This window comes from Kogia breviceps, chromosome 17 (assembly GCF_026419965.1).
Source record: "Kogia breviceps isolate mKogBre1 chromosome 17, mKogBre1 haplotype 1, whole genome shotgun sequence".
NCBI lineage: Eukaryota > Metazoa > Chordata > Mammalia > Artiodactyla > Physeteridae > Kogia > Kogia breviceps.
The window spans coordinates 27292979-27316800 of record NC_081326.1 but is presented as its reverse complement, the minus strand read 5'-3'; the positions used below and the strand labels follow the sequence as shown (position 1 = coordinate 27316800).

The 23822-nt window shown below is 34.6% G+C and overlaps 1 protein-coding gene and 1 pseudogene across 4 annotated transcripts in view; both read left to right on the top strand.

Moving 5' to 3' along the window:
- RMDN1 (regulator of microtubule dynamics 1) overlaps positions 1 to 22845 on the top strand; it is a 44491-nt gene extending 21646 nt beyond the window's left edge. For 3 of the 4 annotated variants that reach the window (XM_067017550.1, XM_067017553.1, XM_067017551.1), the window contains exons 2-10: positions 993 to 1125; positions 6008 to 6104; positions 7737 to 7896; positions 13100 to 13189; positions 17228 to 17283; positions 18212 to 18299; positions 19747 to 19777; positions 22153 to 22286; positions 22721 to 22845. In XM_067017550.1, coding sequence (XP_066873651.1) covers positions 993 to 1125; positions 6008 to 6104; positions 7737 to 7896; positions 13100 to 13189; positions 17228 to 17283; positions 18212 to 18299; positions 19747 to 19777; positions 22153 to 22286; positions 22721 to 22771 — 840 coding nt within the window. In that variant the 3' untranslated portion in view covers positions 22772 to 22845. The remainder of the gene's footprint in view (positions 1 to 992; positions 1126 to 6007; positions 6105 to 7736; positions 7897 to 13099; positions 13190 to 17227; positions 17284 to 18211; positions 18300 to 19746; positions 19778 to 22152; positions 22287 to 22720) is intronic. The other variant, XM_067017552.1, reaches the window with a different exon arrangement.
- LOC131744178 (L-lactate dehydrogenase A-like 6A) lies at positions 2807 to 4290 on the top strand (annotated as a pseudogene).
- Positions 22846 to 23822: the final 977 nt, after the last annotated feature.

The window sequence follows — 23822 nt, the reverse complement described above, 5'->3', positions numbered from 1 at the left end:
TTTGAAAGAGTTTTGCAGAAAAGAGAATTTGGAAAATGAGACTGAAGGGAGATGTGAAATCAAAAGGAAGCTTTTTGTTTTTTAAGAAGGGAATAATTACAGCTTACAAAGATAGTATAGCTTGTTTTTATACAGATGGGAATAAATTGACAGAAAGGAAAAAATTGATGCTATGTGAAGAAAAGGGAAGAATTGCTGCAGTGATATCCATATACTCCTTTGCCATTGGTCTTGAGAATTCTGGCCATAATTATGAAAATTAATTTCCAAATCTGTTTTGATATGCTCTTTATTTTATTCATGGTTTATTTTAAAACTGGGTTTCATGGATCACTTTTTTTTTTTTTTTTTGCCGTACGTGGGCCTCTCGCTATTGTGGCCTCTCCCGTTGCGGAGCACAGGCTCTGGACGCACAGGCTCAGCGGCCATGGCTCACGGGCCCAGCCGCTCCATGGCATGTGGGATCCTCCCGGACCGGGGCACGAACCCGCGTCCCCTGCATCGGCAGGCGGACCCTCAACCACTGCGCCACCAGGGAAGCCCCCATGGATCACTTTTGAAGATAGCTTTATTTAAAGCCATGTATATTTTTTATATGTAATTACCATATTTGATATCTTTCATCTTGCCTGTTCTTAAGGTTGATATTAATTATATTGGTGTCTCATTTTATTTCAAGAAATTATAATAGCCATGCTTCCTCAAATAAAATGTAGATCTTCCAGTCCAGCACTTATCAGCATAACTGTGATTGTTACATAAGCTACCACCATCAACCGTTGTCAATCTTTTCTTAGCAGGATATGCCCTCCCTATAAAGTAATTATGTGAAATAGTTTCACTGAAGAATTTGACAAAGTAAATTTTGAGCTTCCAATACTCTTAGGATTGATTGTCTTGGGGGTAGGAGAAAATGGATGTAATCTTTGCTTGGGATAACAGTTTCTTCAAATTTTCTAATTTGTTAACCCTGACCATAATTCCTTCCGTAGGTGGAAAGAATGGGAAAGATGGGAAACCCAGGAGCTTTCAAAAGAAGTCTTTTATTCTCTGCCTTGTCTTATTTGGGTTTTGAAACTTACCAAGTCATTTCCCAGGCTGCTGTGGTTCATGCCACAGCCAAAGGTAAGCCTAAGGTAAACATCAGGGATAATTAGAGTTGTTTGTGTTTGTTATATTTTGTTAATAACTCATTATTTTTGAATAGATAATGCAACTAACATGTTAGAGGCTAGATTATTTTCTGCTTTTCTCTAGTTGTTTCTACTTGTCTCTACTTGTCTGTATGTCTCTACTGTGGACAGATATATATATATGTATATATATCAGACTAACAACTAGAGAAAAGCGGAAAATAATCTAGCCTCTCTAATATGTTAGTTGCATTATCTATTCAAATATATAAAATGTCTTCTAGCAGCTAGAGCTCCTTCAGTGAGAAATACTCAATTAATACTTTATAGTTTTATAGGACCCTTGGGCTAAGAATGTTTTTTACATTTTTAAAGGGTAGAGGGGTTGTAGGGCTGGCGGGGAAGAATATACCACAGAGACCATGTCTGGCCCACAAAGAATATTTGCTCTTAAAATATTTACTCTCTGGATCTTTATAGAAAAAGTTTGCCAACCTCTATTTTTAAAAATATTTATTTATGTATTTATTTGGCTGTGCCTACTTTGTAATGATACAATGATTCTTTTGTTTCCTTAATGTCGAGGTGTTAATTCTTCTTGATGTAGTTAAGAAAAGTCCAATTACTTTGAGATAAAAACATTTTATTTATAAACAGAATGCAATTTGGTACTAAATATCAAATAACTGGCTGAAAAATAGAAAAATTCCATCAAATTTTTTATTTTTTAATTTAGAAAACTATAGATATATAAACATTAAATAAGACTTGCCATATTTAAAAAATTAAATTTAGTTAAACCAGTTGTGTATGTAGACAGAGCCAAAACTCAGTCTATTAGAGAAAAACTTCTAATTTATGAGTTAATAAGCCTTTTTGTTTTTCACAGTCCTCACTTTCTAACTATCAAGAAGCTCCTTGGGAAAGGAGAGATTTGATTTTGAATAGATGTTCTTATTAAAGTTCTAGTAGATGAAGAATTTGAGATTAGCTAAAGAGTACTAGTTATTTGTTGATTTCATTTGCCCATGACTATTCTTATATTTTTAAAAAAGCAGATACTTGAATTGCTACGTTTTTTGTTTTATCTTTTCTTTCATTTAATGTATCATTTATTTTCATGAAAGACAAAGTAGAGGACTTGGTTTTGTCACTGGCTCAATGACATATTTTGGCAAATACTTAAAACTCAGCTTTTTAAAGCTCCCTAGACTTTTCATCATAACTTTAACTCTTACAGCAACCTTGTAAAGTAGTTAGGAGAAGCCATATTTTCACATTACAATATTAATTTTTTTTAAAGCATCCTTGAGAGACGTGCCCAGTGGTTGCACTTTTAAGATTTTTCTCTGTGTATGCCCCATTATATTAATTTTTGAAAAGAAGCTCAAAAAGTTAAACTTCAAAGTTCCAGAGCAGAGACCTTACCTATTTCTTTTTGCGTCTATCACACTTAGTTTCAGTGAGCTTTAGCACCATTACAGAAATGAGTGCAAAGTTTTAGGGCTTCCCTAAGGAACAAAATATGGCACTTTGAAAGGCAAAGTCAAAATTATTTATAGCCTTAATGATCATAGTTGGTTTTTTCAGAAGTGTCCTAATGACAGAAAATTACTGCATGTTTGGTAAATTAAAAATAACATTTTAAGGTGCTAGGCCCCTGTGAGGCCTGCATGATCTGGGGTGTGGCCTTGCGCAGCCACAGTAGTAGAGGGTAAGGGGGAGTGTCAAACTGTCAGCTGTTCCCTGACTTTGTACTTCAAGGTACTGTGATATGGCTTTCCTCCATTTTCTTCCTCCACCTCTTGAGTGAATGGCCATGAACTGGGCTACAGGAGTCCTGTGGATCACCAAGTGGGTAGGCTCCCTTGCCCAGAGTTTGCTCTGTGTCCCAGCCAGACTCACACATCCTGCTGAGCAATGGCTGACCCTTCACTCCCATTTCCAAGATGGCTACTGTCAAGTGTGAACTTAAGAATTTCACTTCAGGGCTTCCCTGGTGGCACAGTGGTTGAGAATCCGCCTGCCGATGCAGGGGACACGGGTTCGTGCCCTGGTCCGGGAAGATCCCACATGCCGTGGAGCGGCTGGGCCCGTGGGCCATGGCCGCTGGGCCTGCACGTCCGGAGCCTGTGCTCCTCAACGGGAGAGGCCACAGCAGTGAGAGGCCCACGTACCAAAAAACAAAACAAAACAAAAAACAAGCATTTCACTTCAGAGGAAACCGTTCATCACAGTAAGATCTCCATTATAGGAACTGGATTGGTTGTCATGGCCTGTGCTAATAGCATCTTATTAAAAGGCTTGAGTGATGAACTTGCCTTTGTGGATGTTGGTGAAGGCACACTGAAGGGTGAGACAGTGGCTCTTCAACATGGCAGCCCTCTCATGAAAATGCCAAATAGTGTTTCCAGCAAAGATTACCTTGTCACTTCAAACTCCAACCTAGTGATTATCACAGCAGGTGCATACCCAAGAAAAAGAGAAACACACTTTGATGTAGTCAAGTAAAATGTGCCCATCTTTAAATTAATGATTTCTAGTATTACCTAGTGTAGTCCTGGCTGCAAAATGATTTGCTTCCAATCTAGTGGATATCTTAATTATGTAGCTTGGAAGTTGAGTGCCTTTCCCAAAAACCATGTTACTGGAAGTGGCTGTAATCTGAAGTCTACCCATTTCCATTCCTTCATTGGGCAAAGGCTTGTTCTCCACTCTGAAAGCTGTTATAGATGGACCCTGGGTAAACATGGAAACTCAAGTGTACCTGTGTGGAGTAGAGTTAACATTGCCGTGTCCCTCTGAAGGATCTAAACTCAGATATAGGAACAGATAAAGATCCTGAACAGTGGAAAAATGTCCACAAGAAGTGATTTCCTATGGCTATGAAATGGTTAAAAGGAAAGTTTATATTAATTGGGCCATTGACCTAACTTTAGCTGATTTAACAGAAAGCATTTTTCAGAGTCTTAGGAGAGTTTCCTCCATAAGTAAGGACCTCTATGGAATAAATGAAGTGTTCCTTAGTGTTCCTTGTATTCTGGGAGAGAATGGTATTGCACACCTTACAAAGATAAAGCTGACCCCTGAAGAGGAGGCCCGTTTGAAAAAGAGTACAGAAAAACTTTGGGAAATTCAGAAGGAGCTCATGCTTTAAAGTTGTTGAAGCTACCATTCTGAAGAGATAGTAGGATTGTATAACAAACTTGAATAAACCTGAATTCGTAAAAGTTGGAAAAAGGAAATGGGGTATAGTGACTCCCCTGTTTATTTAGCCCTCCAGCTTTTTCTTTAGCATCCAGATGCTGGATGATACTTAAATTTTTTTGTTTTTACTATTCCTAAGTAAGTGTATCTGACTTTGTTTCCATTGTCATACCAGCTGTGACTTTCTTGTTCTGCTTCCTGCTTCTGCTTTTAAGGACTCTTGTGATTATACTGGACCCACCTGGCTAAGATAATTTACTATTTTAAGGTTAGCTAATTAGCAACCTTCATTCCATTTACAAGCTTAATTCCCCTTTGCCCTAGTAATGTGTACATTTTCACAGGTCCAGAGGTTGAGATATGGACTTGTCTGGGGCCATTATTTTGCCTACCACAAATATTGACTAAGAATGCTGAGACTATTTACTTCCTACTACTTACTCTTTCAGAATCTTTGGCTTTTTATAACCCAAATATAGAAAATCAGCCACTGATAAAAATATAGAATAGAATGAAAGCAAACTTAAGAAAATTAACCGGCCATGAGAATATTACTAAACTGTAGCACCTAACCAGATTGAAGTAGGATTATAGAGGAATAAAAATCTTTATTTTAGGGTTTCTTTGCTGTTGTCATTTAATTTTTCTTAAATTAATATAATTAGATGATGATTTTAACTTAAAAAATACTTCAGTTTACATAGTTGTGTCATGTATTTATGAGGTTATTTTTGCTGGTCTAGATTTTAATTTTTCATAGACTTAAAAAAATTTTAGTGCACATGTAACATAATATTGTACACCAACTGTACTTCAATGAAAAAAATTTTTTAGCCTCACATACACTATGATTAAAGCATACTAAGATAAATAATAAAGTAACTTTACTGAACATATTGGAATGTTGGCTTATACATAAGACTAATACAGTACCCTTATAGAAGACAAAATTAAATGTGTATGTTCTTTAGTAATAATTGGAATATCTGAAATTCAGACTAACTGGGTTTTTTAGTAACTAGTCAACTTTTTTAAAGCATTACACTGTCTATAAGTTTTATGGTTTTTGTTGTAATATCTAAACTCATTAATGAGTTGGTTGGAGCATAGTGCCTCTGATTTAAGTTTCAGATCCTCTGTGTAGTTAACTTCATCTAAATTTTTTGATGACAGATTTGACTCTTTTTCCATAACAACGTCTGTATAAGTTAGATCATAAAAAGAATCTAGTAAAACAGTGTGTTGCATTCCACGCAAATTAATAATTTTCCGTGCTGTAAGTGGATACCATATCATTTTCTACAGTGGATTTTTACTTCACAGTGGCAACAATAACAAAGGCTTTGTGTGGAGGGTAAGGGTACCTTAAATTCCTCACAGAAAATTACTTTTTTCATTTTTTAAAATGTGTCATATTAAGTCAGTACCAGAATAAGTTTTCTAATTTTTTATTTTCCAAGGTTTTAATAAATCATTTATTATGTATGATAGCTTCATACTTATTTCTACTATACTTACATCTCAATTGTTCAGAATTTCTGATCTTTCTTTATAGGTGATTTCTGTATCTAATTTATTTTGCTTCTATATAAATGTGTTCATGTTTCTTAGAATTATTGCCATCTGGCGTGGGAAGACCTACTTTATTGTGTCTTTTTCTTTTATAGTCTTCAGAGTTGAAGAAATCCTTGAACAAGCAGACTACCTATATGAAAGTGGAGAAACAGAAAAACTTTACCAGTTGCTATCCCAGTACAAGGAAAGGTGGGCTATGTATGATAGGCCTGGGTTTGCGGTTTCCTGAAATTTTTTGTTATTTAACAATTAAAATATTCTTGGTGCTTGGAATTTTTATAGTTTTTGAAAGTTTTTACTTCAATATAATACTTCTTAGACCTTATAGTATGATTTTTTTCTTAATGTTAAGTGACTCAAAAGTGCTACATATATCTCATTGATCCAGAAAAGGTGGTTCTACTTATTCTAGTTGAAAGTTGAAATTTGTTTTCATTTTGTTATTTTGCTGTGAATACAAGGTAGTCATTGAATAGATGTTTATCTTATCTATATTGTATATTTCTCATTTCTTCTAAATTAATTTCATGTTGGTTTAAGATTTGAATGAGCTAGGATGATTTTTTTTGTCACCGTTGAATGATATCTGTGTTATCACTGTGAAGCACAGTCTCATAGAGGAACTAAAAATACCTCCTTTTTCTATTTTTAGTATTAGCTTACATGCTTAGTCTTGTGTATTAATGTGCCCTCCTTTTTTGGGGAAGGATGGAGAAGGAGGGAGATTCAGCCCAATAAAATAAGTCAAATCAGGCTAGGTCGCATTTCCAGATCACTGATTTACCTCATCTCCTGAACTAAAAATATTGAGTCATTTTCAACTACCTTTCTTAGATTCCCCAAACCAGTTTTCCCCCCAAGACCCATCAATTTTACTTCCTAAATATCTATAGGATCCAACTTTCCTTCTCCATTGTCCCCTGAGTAACTTGAGTTGGTTGGCTTGGCATTTTATTGTCATTTTAGTAATTACTTGAAAAGTAAGCTACAAGGTAGTTATTCCATATTCATTGAATTATAGATATACTATTGCTACCTTTAGTTTCATTCAACTTTATGTGAATGGTATTTTTGTTAAGAAATGTATAATGTAGTAGGCTTAAAGACAAACATTTAATAAAAAGGAATTTAAGGTTAGTTTTTAAAGAAATATTCCTAACTTTTAATCTTGGTTTCTGTTTTATTTATTAGCCATTTCAAGTCTTTAATAATTATATTTAAATGGCAGTTCTTCAAGGAGTCCAAAGCTGTAAATATTTCATGCATCATGGCATGGATGATACATTCAAAGATAAGATTTATTTTGAGATTACATTATATTTAATCATTCATTCATTAACAGATATTTATCATATATTTTTTGTGTGCCAGGTACTGTATTTGGAGCTATGGATACAGCATTTTGTTTTATAGAGCATGATCTTGTCTATAAATTTATGTATTTTATGGTACTCTCTGAACCAGTTAGTGAGCTGTCTGAAGCACAGTGCCACTGAAGTCAAGCTTCAAGTTATATGTTGAATTTTGTAGGGAAAGTGTTCAGAGAATTCAAATATAAATATCTTCTAAGGAAGTTAGTATTTTAGATATTATAAGTTAATGTTTATGTATAATATTGGATATTTTGTAGGAAATTTTGTCAAATACGGTTTTTGTATGGTAGAAAATAATAAATTTAACATGAAAAATGGATTTTGATATCATATTGCTCATTGTATCCTCATTGACCTGAAAGACCATATGTATTCATTAGTGATATGACCTTGAACAATTTTAAAATTGAGCGAAAATGGTGGTTGTTTTATATTTATTTCAAATCAGTGAAGATGCAGAGTTACTGTGGCGTTTGGCACGGGCAACACGTGATATAGCTCAACTCAGTGGAACCTCAGAAGCGGAGAAAAAGCTCTTGGTGTATGAAGCCCTAGAGTATGCAAAAAGGGCACTAGAAAAAAATGAATCAAGTTTTGCAGCTCATAAGGTGAGGTGCTTACAGTACTATAACTGTTACCATGTACTGAGAGGGACACTGGTCTGTACTTATCTATTGTCTCCAATTTACATAGGAAAGAAATAGCTCTCTTTTAAAGAAGTAGGGAAGAGGTTTATTTTTATAACATTTTTTTGAAAAAGAAGTCATTTTTTGCATTCTTGAACATTTTTTCTAAGTTCATTAGTATGTTTGATAAATTACTTTTGTGAAGGCTTATTTTTAAACCAAAGTGTTAGTAGTTTCATGAATTACCTTTATCTTTATTTCCAGTAGTACAAACACCGGACAAATGTTTTCTCTTTTTCCTCACATTATATTTCTGTTTTATGTGGAGGTAGGAGTATAGCAGCTGGACAGCTGAGATCCAGTATAACTTTTTACATGTAACTCCACTAGCTTCTGGATTTCCTGACTGGTTTAGATTGTTATTCAGTGGATACTGTGGGGAGACTAGGGGACATTATTGGTATTTTGGATTAGGACATCACTTTATCATACTAGACTGTCCTCAGTGGAGCCCCCAAGTCATTGTGACAACCAAATTATGTCTCCATGCGTTTCCAGATGCCCCCTTTAGGGGATGGTTCTGTCTCCCCTTGACCCCCCACTTCCACTACTACTTGTTTATATTAAGGATTAAACATACAGACCCTTTAAATTTGCTGAGACTTGTTTTATGGCCCAGAATATGGTCCATTTTGTAAATGTTCTTTTTGCACATGAAAAGAATATTTATTCAGTTGTTGTCATTCAGGTCAAGTTGGTTGATAATGATAGTGGTGTTTGAATCTTCTATATCCTTACTGATTTTCTGTCTACTTCTATAAATTATTTACAGGGATATTGAAATCTCCAATTATAATTTTAAATTTATCTGTTTCTATTTGCAATTTTCTTAGTTTTTACACCATGTATTTTAAAGTGCTGTTATTAGGATTATAAACATTTAGCATTGTTATATTTTCTTGATGCGTAGACCTCTTTATCATTGTAAAATGATCTTCTTTATCTCTAGAAATATTCTTGGTTTTATAGTCTACTTTGTCTGGTATTAATGTAACCACTCTTGTTTTCTTTTGATTGTTAACATGTTACATCCTTTTCTGTCCTTCTACGTTTATTTGTGCCTTTATATTTAACATATACTTCTTGTGAGGAGATACTAATTCTTGCTTTTATTTTTACTTGTTTTATATTCTTCACATTATATAAAATTCACCATTGCAATGTATACAGTTCAGTGGTTTGTAGCATATTTTACTATGTTGTTCAACCTTCACCACTATCTAATTCCAGAATTACCCCCAAAACAAACCCCATATCTATAACCAGTTAGTCCCAGTTGTCTCCTTTTCCTGTCCCCTGGCAAGCACTGAGCTACTTTCTGTCTCTATTAATTTGCCCATTCTGGACATTTCATGTAAATGAAATCATACAATATGTGGCCTTTGTGTGTCTGGCTTCTTTCACTTAGCCATCGATGAACCATGTTCATCCATGCTGAGTATATGACAGTACTTCATTCCTTTCTATGGCTGAATGATACTCCATTGTGTGGAAATACCATTTTTGTTTATTCATTTATCAGCTGATGGGCATTTGGGTTGTTTCCACTTTTTGGCTATTATGAATAATGCTGCTATAAATAATTCCGTACAAGTTTTTGTGTGAACACCTGCTTTTATTTATTTTTTTAATTGAGGTAAATTCACATAACATAAAAGTAACCATTTTATACATTTCGCATTCTTAACCATTGGCATTTATACATTTACAGTGTTATGCAATAGTTACTTCTCTCTAGTTCCAAAATATTTTCATCACCTCAAAAGGAAACCCTCTACCCATTAAACAGTCACTCTTATTCCCAGCCCCTGACAACCACTAATCTGCTTTCTGTCTCTATGGCTTTACCTACTCTGGATATTTCATAGAAGTGGAATCATACAATATGGGATAATTTGGGTCTGACATCTTTCACTTACATTGTTTTTGAAGTCCATTCACCTTGCAGCATTTATCAGTACTTTATTCTTTTTTATGGATGAATAATATTTCATTGTATACCACATTTTGTTTATCCATTCATTAGTTGATGGACATTTATTTCCACCTTTGGCTATTGCTTATAGTGTAACTATCAACATTCGTGCACAAGTATTTGTTTAAATATCTGTTTTAAATTGTACTGAGTATATACCTAGTAGTGGAATTACTGGTTCATGTGGTCATTCTATGTAATTCTTTTTGAGGAACTGTCAAATTATTTTCCAAAGTAGCTGTACCGTTTTACATTGCCACTAGCAGTGTATGAGGGTTCCAGTTTTTCCACATCCTTGCCAACACTTGTTATTGTCCATTTAAAAAAATTATAGCCATCTTAGCAGATGTGAAGTGGTATCTCATCATGGTTTTGACTTGCATTTTCCTAATGACTAGTGATATTGAACATCTTTTCATATACTTATCGGACATTTGTATATATTCCTTGGAGAAAATGTCTATTTAAATTCTTTGTCCATTTTTAAACTTGTCTTTTCATTGTTGAATTGTAAGAGAATATTTTCTGTATACTAGTCCCTTGTTAGATATATGACTTGCAAATATTTTCTCCCATCCTGTGGCTTGTCTTTTCACTTTCTTAATAGTGTTCTTTGCAAAAGTTTTTAATTTTGATAAGGTCCAATATATTTATTGTTCTTTGATTGCTTGTGCTTTTGATATCATATCTAAAAAACTTGCCCAATCCAGTGTTACAGAGGTTTTCACCTGTTTCTTTCTAAGAGTTTTATATTTTTTAGTTCTTACATTTAGGTCTTTGGTACATTTGGACTTAACTTTTCTGCATGGTGAGAGGTAGGAGTCTAAATTCATTCTTTGGCATATATATATATCCAGTTGTCCTACCACCATTTGTTGAAAAGATTATTCTTTCTCCACTGAATGATCTTGGCATCCTTGATGAAAATCAGTTCAACATAAACGTATGGGTTTATTTTTGAGCTCTCAGTTCTATTCCATTGGTCAGTGTGTATCCTTCTGCTAGTACCACAATATCTTGATTACTGTTGCTGGTAGTAAGTTTTGAAATAAGGAAGTGTGAGTCCTCCAACTTTGTTCTTCTTTTGTTTTGACTTCCTTTGTTTTGACTATTCTCAGTCCCTTGAATTTCCGTGTGAACTTTAGGATCAGCTTGTAAAGTTCTGCAAAGATGCCAGTTAGATTTTTCAAAGGGATTTCATTGAATTTGTAGATCAGTTTGGGGACTATCACCATCTTAACAATATCTTCCAATCCATGAACTTATGCATTCTTTCCCTTTGGTTAGGTCTTTTTTTTCCATCAGTGTTTTGTAATTTTTCAGTGTCAAGTAACTCTCAAAGAGGATCTTCAAAGTAGCAGGAAAGAAGGCTTTGAGGCAGGACTAGAGTAGCATTTAATTTGGAGGGCTTTTTTGTTGTTGTAGTTGTTTTCCTTACAACTGATATTCCTAGATCTTTGTGAGCTCTGGATTTCCAAAGCTTTTGGGTGGTTCTTTTCTCAGCCTTGGATAGTCTCTTCATATGCAAGCGATGATCTTTACTCAGCTGAAAAGGGTGACCCTCTGCAGTTCTTCATCTGGAGTTCTAGCTCCGGTCATCTATTTCTTCTACAGTATTCTGCTCTGTGAACTCCAGACACCTGGGCTTCCCCAGACTCCCAGTTCCATCTCTTCAAAGCAGAGACACTGCTTGGCCTATTTTGCTTCCTGGGCTTCAACCTAGAAATTTCTCCAGGGCAGCCATAGGGCTGGCTCATCTCATTTGTTTCTCATCTGTGAGATGTCACTGTTGCCTGATGTGTATAATATCTTGAGAGTCTTTATTTCTTATATTTTGTCTGCTTATTTTAGCCTTTCAGGCAAGAAGGTAGGTATAGTATCTATTACCCCTTCTTGGCTAGATTATCTGTTACAAAAGAAAAGTTTTCTTTAAAAATAATGTGAACTCATTACAGAAAATAGACATTTTGGAAATTGAAAAAAAGTACCAATATGGAAATAAAAATCACCCATGATCACAGCTCCTACCATCAGCTTTTGCTAGTATGATCATTAATTAACAGTCCTATGTAGTAACTAAATGCCTATCTAAGCAGAATGTTTTGGATTCATCCATAAGTTTGTGTTTGCTTTGATATAGATGATAGTTAAATGCATAAGAGAAGGTGATTTTATCTAGAGCCCTGATAAGTGGGAAAAGATCAGAGCACCAAATTTGAAACCCTGTATGATACCTCTAGTCATCTGAATTTGGGCAGCTGGGTGACTGTCAATGGAGATTAAATGAGCATAGTCAGTGTGTGTTTTAAATTATACTCTTTCATTTTCAATAAAAATACCAAGATACAAAAGATTTTGGTGGAGAATAGATTTAAACAGAAGTTTAAGTATTAACATTTTTATGGTTATAATTATTAAAATCTCACAGATATAATCACAAACAAAAAGAAATGGTGCGTGTTTATAAGAAGCTATTGAGTCTCACAGAACCCAAAGGCAAGATGCATTTAGGCTTCAGTAGAAACTGGCTCAATTGCTCTGAGGCTTCATTGTCTTTCCTCTTTGCTGTTATCTGCAAATCTTTTTTTACTTTAGTTTTTTTCTCACCCTCAGTTTTGTGACTTTCCACAGCATCTGGGTTTATGAAGCTTGGATATTTTGGTTTTGGTTCTTAGGGAAGAAACTCAGATTATCTCAATTTGGGTCTGTGTCCAGCTATGGGTATGGGGAAAAGGTCACAAATGACAAATGTGGCTGTTATTACGATAACAATGCAGGTGTGGGAGAAGAAGCAGCTCCAAGAAAATAGGATAAGAAAATAAAATGATAATTATTAAATCACACGTTTCTCTAAATTTATATTCATACCATAATTATGAATCATTATCTCCCCATTGTATTGGTAACTTTCTTAGAGATTCACTACCCTCTGCCTTGTATTATAGTTCTCTAAAAGCATGTCCAAGTTCCTTGAGGGCCATGTCTACTTTTTCTTGTATATTCCAGTATATTCAATACAGTTTTTGTGCTCTGCTTTTTGCTAAATGACTACTGAGGAATAAATATCAATAGTTACTCAGTTTTACCTTGTATTGAATGGAATACTATTGAGTATTATTATTCTTACACCTTTTTTTCTTCTATTTTTAGTGGTATGCAATCTGTATTAGCGATGTTGGAGATTATGAAGGAATCAGGGCTAAAATTGCAAATGCCTACATGATCAAGGAGCATTTTGAGGTACTGATGAACTTTAAGTCATTAGTTTTCTGAATAGGTTTCTGTTTCACTTATCTCTTGCTGTATAGCAAACCACCTAAAACTTTGTGGCCTAAAACAATGACTGTTTATTTCTCACAGTTCTGTGGATTAACTGCACAGTGGTGCTTCTGTTCTGCTTGTTGTGGCTGAGGTCATTTAGAGGGCTACATTCACCTGGACCCTCAGCTGGGACGGAAATGTAGAAGATGCCCTCTCAGCTACAACAGTTTCTCTCTACTTTTCTTCTCATCGTTTAGTAGTGTAGCCCAAGCTTCTTTATAGCATGGTAGCTGGCTTCCAAGAGTGAGCATTCCAAGGGAAAATTTCCATTGTGCAAACTTTTATCAAGCATGTTTGCATCACACTTGGTAATAACCTGTCGACCTAAACAAGTAACGTGGCCAAGACTAGAGAATGTGGGAGAGGCTTATACAAAGTCCTGAGTGCCAGGAGGTGTAGTCTCATCTAACAATCTAATTGACATACCACTCCCAAAGGTAATAGTACTGTATACGATTATGATCTCTGTGTGTGTTTTAATATTTTCCCCTAAGTTAATTTACTTATTTATAGTAAGCTCTTCCTTAGGTGCCAGAAATTCTCCAGGAGTTTTTATATTTCATGATGTGCATACACACTATTCCATTGTCCAAAAACAAACAACAAAAAAACTGCAGCTAAAAAACTGCAGTGTATTTGTCTGTCTGTCTTTCTTTCTCTCTCTCTCTCTTTCTCTCTCTTTCATTTTTGGCTGGGTTGGGTCTTTGTTGCCACACGCGGGCTTTCTCTTGTTGCAGCGAGTGGGGGCTACTGTTTGTTGCGGTGCGTGGGCTTCTTATTGTGGTGGCTTCTCTTTGTTGCGGAGCACGGGCTGTAGGTAAGCAGGCTTCAGTAGTTGTGGCATATGGGCTCAGTAGTTGTGGCTCACAGGCTTAGTTGCTCCGTGGCATGTGGGATCTTCCTGGACCGGGGCTCGAACCCGTGTCCCCTGCATTGGCAGTTGGATTCTTAACCATTGCGCCACCAGGGAAGTCCCTGTATTTTGATATTATAGACCATCTCAAAAACACACAGGAAGAGAAAGTGATGAAAACAAACATTTATCGTTATAGTCTCAATTCCTAGTTAATGTAATGACTAGTGGAAAAGAACATTGGACTAGGAGTCAGGAGACCTAGCTTCTTATTTGGGCATCAGTAGTGTATATATATATATATATATATATACACACACACGCACAAACACACATATATACGTATATATTGATACACATACATATATATTTCAATTTAATAATATACATTTTTCACGTTTTAAGACCTTTGAAATCAGATTGCATTATATATAATCAGTGGTATCTTATAATTGGCAGTGCTTTTTTCTTAGTGGTATATAAAATAATGATGTGTCATAATGTTTATGGTATCTTAGATTGAGTGAAATATAGTAATTTACTTAGTGTCATTAGATAAATCATTTAAATTACTCTGTACCTTGGGATGTAAATACCTGACAGATAACTTCCAATGTGAATAATGAAATACTGCAGAAAATATATTAATGTATACTTTAAAGAAACAGTGAAGGCTATAGATTATTTAAAAATAACTAATGTTTTTCATAAGTTTTCAAATGTGCATGTGTTATTTAAAAATGACAGTGTTAAGTATTTACATGCTAAAAGATCATTTATACTACTTCTATTCAGATTCCATTATTACATCTAAAGTCATAAGGAATTATTATCTTTGCATTGTTTTTGAAGATGTTTAAACTAATGGCAGAAAGAATTACAAAAGAAAAGGTTTGCTTGAGAGTAGCCCCTCTCAATCCATCCCCAAAGAAAATTAAACTGTAATGCCCCAAGGCATCCATTGTATATGATGAATTAACTTCTCTTCCTTGCATCAAAATAGACTAGCTCTGTACCATTCTTGGTAAAATGGAAAATGTATTTACTCATATATATATATATATATATATATATATATATATATATTTTTTTTTTTTTTTTGCGGTACGCGGGCCTCTCACTGTTGTGGCCTCTCCCGTTGCGGAGCACAGGCTCCGGACGTGCAAGCTCAGCGGCCATGGCTCATGGGCCTAGCCGCTCTGCGGCATGTGGGATCTTCCCGGACCGGGGCACGAACATGTGTCCCCTGCATCGGCAGGCGGACTCTCAACCACTGCGCCACCAGGGAAGCCCACTCATATACTTTTTTGTAGGGCTTAATTTTCTAGTGGAACTCTGGGAAAGGTTGCTTTGAATATAAGTTGTATATACTTAAAAATATATTTTGCCATGTAAATCATATCACTCTGTTTATAGAAAAGTAAAAATTAGGTCAGTGCTGATTCTTACCCATATTATTGATAACAAAATTTCTGCCAAGTCATACTTGATTAGCCTTATTTTCGCTATTATCTCTCCCTTTACTAACATTATGATCAGTGGTGGTAATAAAGAGTCTGAAACTTATGAAAGGTAAAAATAATGATGATCCCGATGATAGAAAATATTACTGTGTTAAGCACCTCCTGTTACTTGTTCATTTAATTTTCACCACAACCCTACAAGGTGTAGGTGTACTGCTTTCTTGATCCTATACAAGAGCAAACTCAGGCATGGAAAGAATATAGAACTTGCCAAGGTCAAAAAGTAAGAAGTCATTGAGCTGTGATTTAAACCTTGGTGGTCTGGCTTCAGAACCACTCTGGTAACCAGTACAGATATTTGAAAATGTGTATCTCACACATTATCAACTGAAAGTGAAAATATGTGTCTATAGAAAAGCATAAGCTAGGGAGTCCTAATTTTTTTAAAACTTTCTTTATCATTATTAGGATTAACATTAATCTATAAGATTTCCTTAGTGGTTTTCAACAAAATAATGGATAAAAGGAGGAGTCATTTCTTTAAAGTTATTCTGTAGTTTATGCTTTCATTAGTTCACATAGGACTTTCACATAGTAAATAGAAATTAGGGAGACTTTATCAATATATTTTATATTATACATAATTAATAAATTCTGTGACAAGAAGTATTTATTTTTCCTTTGTTAAGTGTAGATGGGGAAGTTAAACAAAATTTGCACATAGGAAGAGACTTTCTAAAATTATTTTGTATTTTGTTCTTTTAACAAAGAATACTTTTACTCAATAGTCATATAGGATTTGCCAAAAAGGAACTTTCTTATTTATTTTTCCTTTAATCTAGAAGAAATATTGAGAGCTACAGATTATTAGTTTTAAAAATTAGATTTGTTTACAGATTTTGTATTTTCTTCATCTTGATAAATCCTATCATTTTCTGAATCTTTTTAAAATTTTTTAAAAATTTTATTTATTTATTTTATTATTTTTGGCTGTGCTGGGTCTTTGTTGTTGCACACGGGCTTTCTCTAGTTGCTGTGAATGGGGGCTACTCTTTGTTGCAGTGCACGGGCTTCTCATTGCGGTGGCTTCTCTTGTTGCAGAGCATGGGGCTCTAGGCACGCGGGCTCAGTAGTTGTGGTGCGTGGGCTCAGTAGTTGTGGCGCATGGGCTTAGCAGTTGTGGACATGGGCTTAGTTGCTGCAGCGGCATGTGGGATCTTCCTGGACCAGGGATTGAACCTGTGTCCCCTGCATTGGCAGGCAGATTCTTAACCACTGGACCACCAGGGAAGTCCCTCTGAATCTTATAAAATAGTAACCTTAGTATAAGGCATTGATAGTGTACTGAAATAAATTTAATTAAAGAATTTGGAGGGATGCAAGAGGGAGGGTATGGGGGATATATGTATACATATAGCTGATTCACTTTGTTATACAACAGAAACTAACACAACACTGTGAAGCAATTATACTCCAATAAAGGTGTTAAAAAATAAGTAGGAAGAAAGTTGGTGTTGATTATCAGAAAAATTGAAATGTAGGGTTGCAATTGTTTTTAATCATGGTTTCTTCAGCAAACATAGTAAAGTACTTATTGGTGTTTAGGAAACAAATATGATTCATTTTCTCATTTCTTGTTAGAAAGCAATTGAACTCAACCCTAAAGATGCTACTGCAATTCACCTTATGGGTATTTGGTAAGAAAATTTCTTTAAATAAATATTTCAGTGGTATTTAGTACGATCTTATTTTGTAGTATGTATACATACCTTGTTTGGTAGTATATAAAACAAAATGTAAAATATTTAAAAATATTATTTGGAAGTCAAGAGTGTTTGATCCATTATATTAACTAGCATTTGTACCGGTTATTTAGTGTTTAGTATTTAGAAGATACTAAATTTGATTGTGATCTTGTTAAACATTGTTATTCAGATCATTTAGAAATGCACTAAGACTAAAAAGGCATTGAAACTTTTCATTAGACCTTTAAATTCCTTTTTTTGGGAAAGACTATTCTTGTTTGCCAGACTAAATGGAATTGGATTAATCTAACTATAGTAATACAGTAGGATGCCCTAAGAGGGTCTTGGTATCTTCAAGGTGTGTCAAATACAGACTGATTCATCTGAGGTATAATATAACCTGACTTTCAGCATCTTTCCATTTTTATGTAAGCTTTGTTCAGAGCACACCATTATTTTGCTGGTATGAGCGTAAACCAATGTGTTAAATGCTTACTGGTTTGAGAGCCTTTCTTGAGACAGGTTTGCCACTGTTTTCTTTGGGTGTAAGTCTACAGAGCTGAGTATTTGTTGTCTTCTATGAGGGGTAACAGTGCAAAGTCCCATATCAAACTCTTTTAAAAGAGAAGTAAATATCCTTCAGGATAAAGCACACATTTAACTAAGAAAACACTTACTGATAATTAACGACAATTGAGGGACAGTCAGCAATTAAGATGCTGGCAAGCAAACATGAATGAAATAGTTTCTGGATATTATGTAAAGTACAGACTGTTTAAACATATAATAGAAGAATAGAAGATTCCTTTTATATCTGTTAAGATGCTTAATTCTCTTTAAGAACTAATTTGAATGTATGTGTCATTTTATTTCCCTATAGGTGTTACACATTTGCTGAAATGCCTTGGTATCAAAGAAGAATTGCTAAAATGCTGTTTGCAACTCCTCCTAGTTCCACCTATGAGGAGGTAGTGTGATGTCCTTTGTTAAGTTAGTACTGATTTCTTAACTGCTGTGCCACTCTACAGTGTCCATACATCTGGAGTTCTGATCAGTGAGGGACTTGAGCACATTTCTAATGATCCAGTGCAACTGTCTTATCAGAAAGGCTTAATAATTATTATCTGTGACTGGTGAGTGGTTTTTTTTCCGCTTTAGGTGAGTGGCTGATAATTCTGGTATATTGTCAGCTAAAATAACGCATGGCTAAAATCTACCTTCATTTTCTGCTTGAAATCTATACCATATGAAAATCATAAAATAGAACAAGAAATATAGCATTTCCCTCTTAGCATGTTTTAGGTACACATTCCATAAGATAAGAGTCATTTACCTGGACATTAAAGCATGTGTTTGTATTGATAAATGAAGAGTAATTATAATATTCTTTTCACAGCAGGTTGGAAAGGCTCATGGTCTCTCATATTTCCAAGGCCTTTTGCTTCTCCTGTTAAAAACAGAATTTGAAAGGGATTTCTGGGCAAATATTTTGGGTTTACTCATCAAAATTTTCAGAGTAAGGAAGCAGACAGTTGAAAAAGTTGTTCCAATACTTGTATCATAATGTTTTCTGTGAAGCTATAGTGCAGAATTTGATGCAAAAATATTTAGTTGTATAGTTAGAACAGAGTTGGGAAATATTTGTTATTAAAAAGAATGTGCATTCTAAGAAAAAAAAAAAAAGACACTATCAGCAGGGAGTTTCAGACTGACCTTAAAATTTTATACAGGAATTTCAGTAATAAAGGACTCAAAAAATTCATTGGCATGACTTATGTATCACTGAATAAACTCAGCTTTTGATTTTATCTAGTTTTTATTGGTAGTCCCTGTTATGATTTAAGAAGAGAAAGGTCAAGGTATCTGAGTTGCACATGATAATGTTCTTTCTTCTCTGCATGTGATGCCAGTTTGGTACGAGTTCTAAGTACCAGTCAAGTTATTACTAGAAATGGTCCACATAATTGTAATCTGTATTCTGATGACTTGATAGTGTTATGGTCAACTTTGCTATATTAACCTCTCACTGTTGATGAATTGACCATTATTATTTTTTTAGCGTCTTTATTGGAGTATAATTGCTTTACAATGGTATGTTAGTTTCTGCTTTATAACAAAGTGAATCAGCTATACATATACATATGTTCCCATATCTCCTCCCTCTTGTGTCTCCCTCCCATCCTCCCTATCCCACCCCTCTAGGTGGTCACAAAGCACCCAGCTGATCTCCCTGTGTTATGTGGCTGCTTCCCACTAGCTATCTATTTTACATTTGGGACAATTATTTTAAGATGTTTTAATTTACTTCATGTCTTATATTTAATATAGGAATAGATCTTTTGAGAAAATGCTTTTTTAAAATTGACTCTGTTTTAATACTTTTCATTATGTTTGGGTTTTTTGTCTTTTTAACAGGCCTTAGGCTACTTTCACAGGGCAGAGCAAGGTAACAAATTTTTTATTTCACATACTAATATACTTAAAATTTTATGAATGCTTCACATATAATAGGAATTTTTAAACAAAAATAAGTTATTTGTTCTGATATACTTCATAAACTTCTTTTTGAGCTAGACATTATCAAATAATTTTTAAAGTCCTTATTTAGTAAAGATCACCTGAGTAAGAAGTAGACTGCTACTGAATTTAGAGCTGTAATTCTGGAATGGTCCTTCATTTGATGTAATTCAACCTTCCTTTTTGAGAGGAGGCTTTGACAGATTAACTGTTTATTTAAGATCACACAGCTAATCAGAGGCATTTATTTATTTTCATTTAAAGTTTTTATTTTTTTAAACTGAAGTATAATTGACATATAACATTGTATTAGCTTCGTGTGTGCAACATAGTGATTTGATATCTGTATACATTGCGAAACGATCACAACAGCAAGTTTGGTTAACACCCATCACCTTACATATAGTTACAGAAAAATACTTTTTTAAGATGGACTCTCTCAGCAAATTTCAGATGGCACTGAAATGAGAACTCTCTGGTTTTAAAACAGGCCAGTTTTTGTTCTATTGTAGACACTGTCTTTTGTGACAAAGAGTTTCCTGCACTCTTACTTTGAAGAAATAGCCAGCCTAAAGAACATCAGCCTATCCTAAGATTATCTTCCTAATATTAATAGGAGAAACTAGAGAAGTAAGGGACATAAGCCTTTGTTACCAACTACCCCCCCAAAAAAACCCATTGCAAATATATTTCTATAAAACTTAATCAGAAGAAAATTAAGGACAATTTATTAAATTTCAGAGCCTACTCATATGGACTTGTTCAAATGTTTTCATGATAGCAAAGCATTTTTTAAAACACATTTCTTCTAAAGAATTTTGTCTGAATTTTAACTCTATCTGTAATACATTAATTCTGATTTACTGTTACTACCTTCCATTGATATATCCTCTCAAGATGGTAGTTTTACATATCATGGATATGATCTGGGAATGCAGTTTCCTCAGAGATTTAGAAGTGTAATTGCAAAGTTAAAATAGGGCCTTAGAGGCTTAAGGATTCGGGTTGTTGAAAAAAACATGGTCATACTCTTGTGGAACTAAAATAATCCTTGGTGATTCCAGTCATCCTCCAGGTTTTACCTTCAAGGTCACTTCCTCTAGGGGGGGGGGCCTTTCCTTATTATGGCCCATGTCTGGTTTAGAAGCTCCTCCTATGCTTTTAGTACCTTTTACTTCCTCCATCATGGCCCTTATCACTCCACAGTATGAATATTTGTTTACATGTCTAAAACTAAATTCAGGGAAGATGGGGACTCTGTCTTCTTGCTCACAATTGAATCCTCATTGTTTAGCACATAATGTTTGGCAAATTTGCTGAATGAGTAAGTAGATGAATGAATGAAGGAATGAATTTACTTAACTCCAAGGAAACTTTAAGCACATCAACATGGCATCTCAAAAGTATGTTCAAATTAAAGAAATAAAACAATTTTGGGTTAAGGGGCAAATGGAGTTAATCATAAATTATATCCAGCAAGAATTATGCTTTGAATATAGAAGGGTCCCAGGTTGATAGGAGGAAACTGTATAAAGAACTAATGAAGTTAGTGAGACAGTCCCATGCTTTCATTCATAGGCTTTTTGTTCACATTTTTGCTTCAGCCAAGAATCCTGCTAAAATTCTATTCAGCCTCCAAGTTAGCCCAGGTGTAACCTCTTAGTTACTTGCTTTTTCTTTGGTTTCTCATAGCACTTTAAAATTTGTACACCTATCAAAGCATTCCTTTTATTCCTATATTACATTTAGTTGTGCTCATGCTTGTCTCTCCTTTTTCATTATAAATTCCAAAAGAGCAGAGACTTTATCTATGCTTAAACACAGCCCACATTCAGTAAAGGTTGACCCAATGTGTATGTGTATACACACATACACATATCATCATGATTTCATTTACTCATTCAGCAAATGTATATTGAGTATAGTTCTAGGCACTGTTCTAGGCACTTAGGATGCAGGGAGCAAAAGAGATGATAAAAAGAAAACCCTTGTCCTTCTGGAGCTTATATTCTATCAGGACGCTGTTTTCCATCTATTAAATAGAGTACCAATTTTATAAAATTGCTGTGAAAATGAGAAATGTGTGTAATATAGTGCCTGGCACATAGTAGACACTCAATAAATGGTAATTATAAAATTTTTTGAGCTATGAATAGTTGAACAAAAGAGAATTCTAATTAGCCTAATCATCTATTGACCACACAAGTATATTATTGGAATTTAGATGAAAAAAATTAAGCCTTTAAATATAAGAGCAATACTATTTCATATGAGATAAATTTAAATTGTTTTTCTTATATACAGTGGACCCAAACTTCTACAGCAAAAACTTGCTCCTTCTAGGAAAGACATATTTGAAGCTACACAACAAAAAGCTTGCTGCTTTCTGGCTAACAAAAGCCAAGGACTATCCAGCGCACACAGAGGAGGATAAACAGGTAAAACATCTCCAATAAAGTAAGGCAGATAGGCTTCCACTGAGGCACATTAAGTAAAAGTGAATCAAGAACTTCTTTAAAAATGTAATTGTCCAAATGCGTATTGTTAAATAACAGTGTTTATTTCAAATGTGTATAGCAAATATTTAGTTACTATGAACAAACATGTATGAATTACTTGCTGCAATATAGAATTATTCCTGTTTGACATATATAGCAGATCGAAAAAGATTTCTAAAACATAAAAGGCAAGGGACATGTACTAATGTGGACGAGTTCTCTAAGAGTCTCATCTCTGAGTTCTCTAAGAAATTTTATTAACAATGTGCTATCCTGGTTTTTTGGAAATTATTAGAAACTACTTTATAAACTTGTTTCACAAGTTGATCTCTGTGCTGTACTGTTTATTTATAATGTGTATTCTTCCATTTTAGATACAGACAGAAGCTGCTCGGTTGCTTACAGGTTTCAGTGACAAGAACTGAGAATTTTTCAGTGAAATATCTAAGAAGCAGTGCCTTTTCATCAAATTATAAAGATAATAAATACATTAACCATACTGTTCTATGGCTGTTTTCTCAGTTCTTTTAATGTTGTGACCATTTAACAAATTAAATATACAAAATTCTAGATTTCTTCACAAATAACAAGGCAAAAGAAATAATGGCTACAAGAGTGGTAGAGAGATATCCATGGCTTAGAGGCTGAGATTATTGTGCACCTGAGACACCAGCAATACCAAGGGTATGAATTGTATCACATCGGGTTGGGAGATCAAGAAAAGAAAGATCTATGGAAGAGGTGGCATAGGGGGAGTGCATTTTCTAGTTGGATTGACTCAAAGCTGAGATCTTGCAGAGAAGGGACAGTGAATGTTAGGAGGTTAGGATGATGAGAGTTCTTGGTATAAAGTAGTTAACTGATGTATCTTGGAGCCAACCTGCATAAGGAAAGAACTCAAGTCATAAGAGGACTGAAAATCGAGTGGTTTCTTTTTTAAAATGTGAGGTAGCCTTACAAGTGGTTTGATTTTGTCACTAGGCGAGCTCAAATTCTATTCCCTAATGGGGGGAAAGGAACACAGAACTCAAGGGGGAAATGGAAATTAAGATGTTTTAAATAGGACAGTGATACTGGGGGTGCCACCACTACAAAAATCTTAAGTTTTGTAAAAAGTAGTATCTTGAATGCCACTTATAGAAATCTGAGAGTGTATGTGTCGGTGGATTTTTCTCAAAGGGAAAACGCAGGTAATGTTATGGGTTATGTGCTGTTTCAGTTTATCATGTATATTTTCAAACAGAAGGGAAAACTGAAAGTATTGGACTCATAAACCCATCTCTGGTTCAGCAACTGCTAATCTTTTGCTCTATTTTACTTATGTGTGTATATATTCGTATTTATATATATTTCTAAACTTTTAAAATTAATAGCAGACAACATATTTCATCCCTAAATACTTCAGCATTGTCTCAGAATAAGGACATCCTTCTAAACAAATACAAGTCCATATCACAACTAGAATGTTAACAGTAA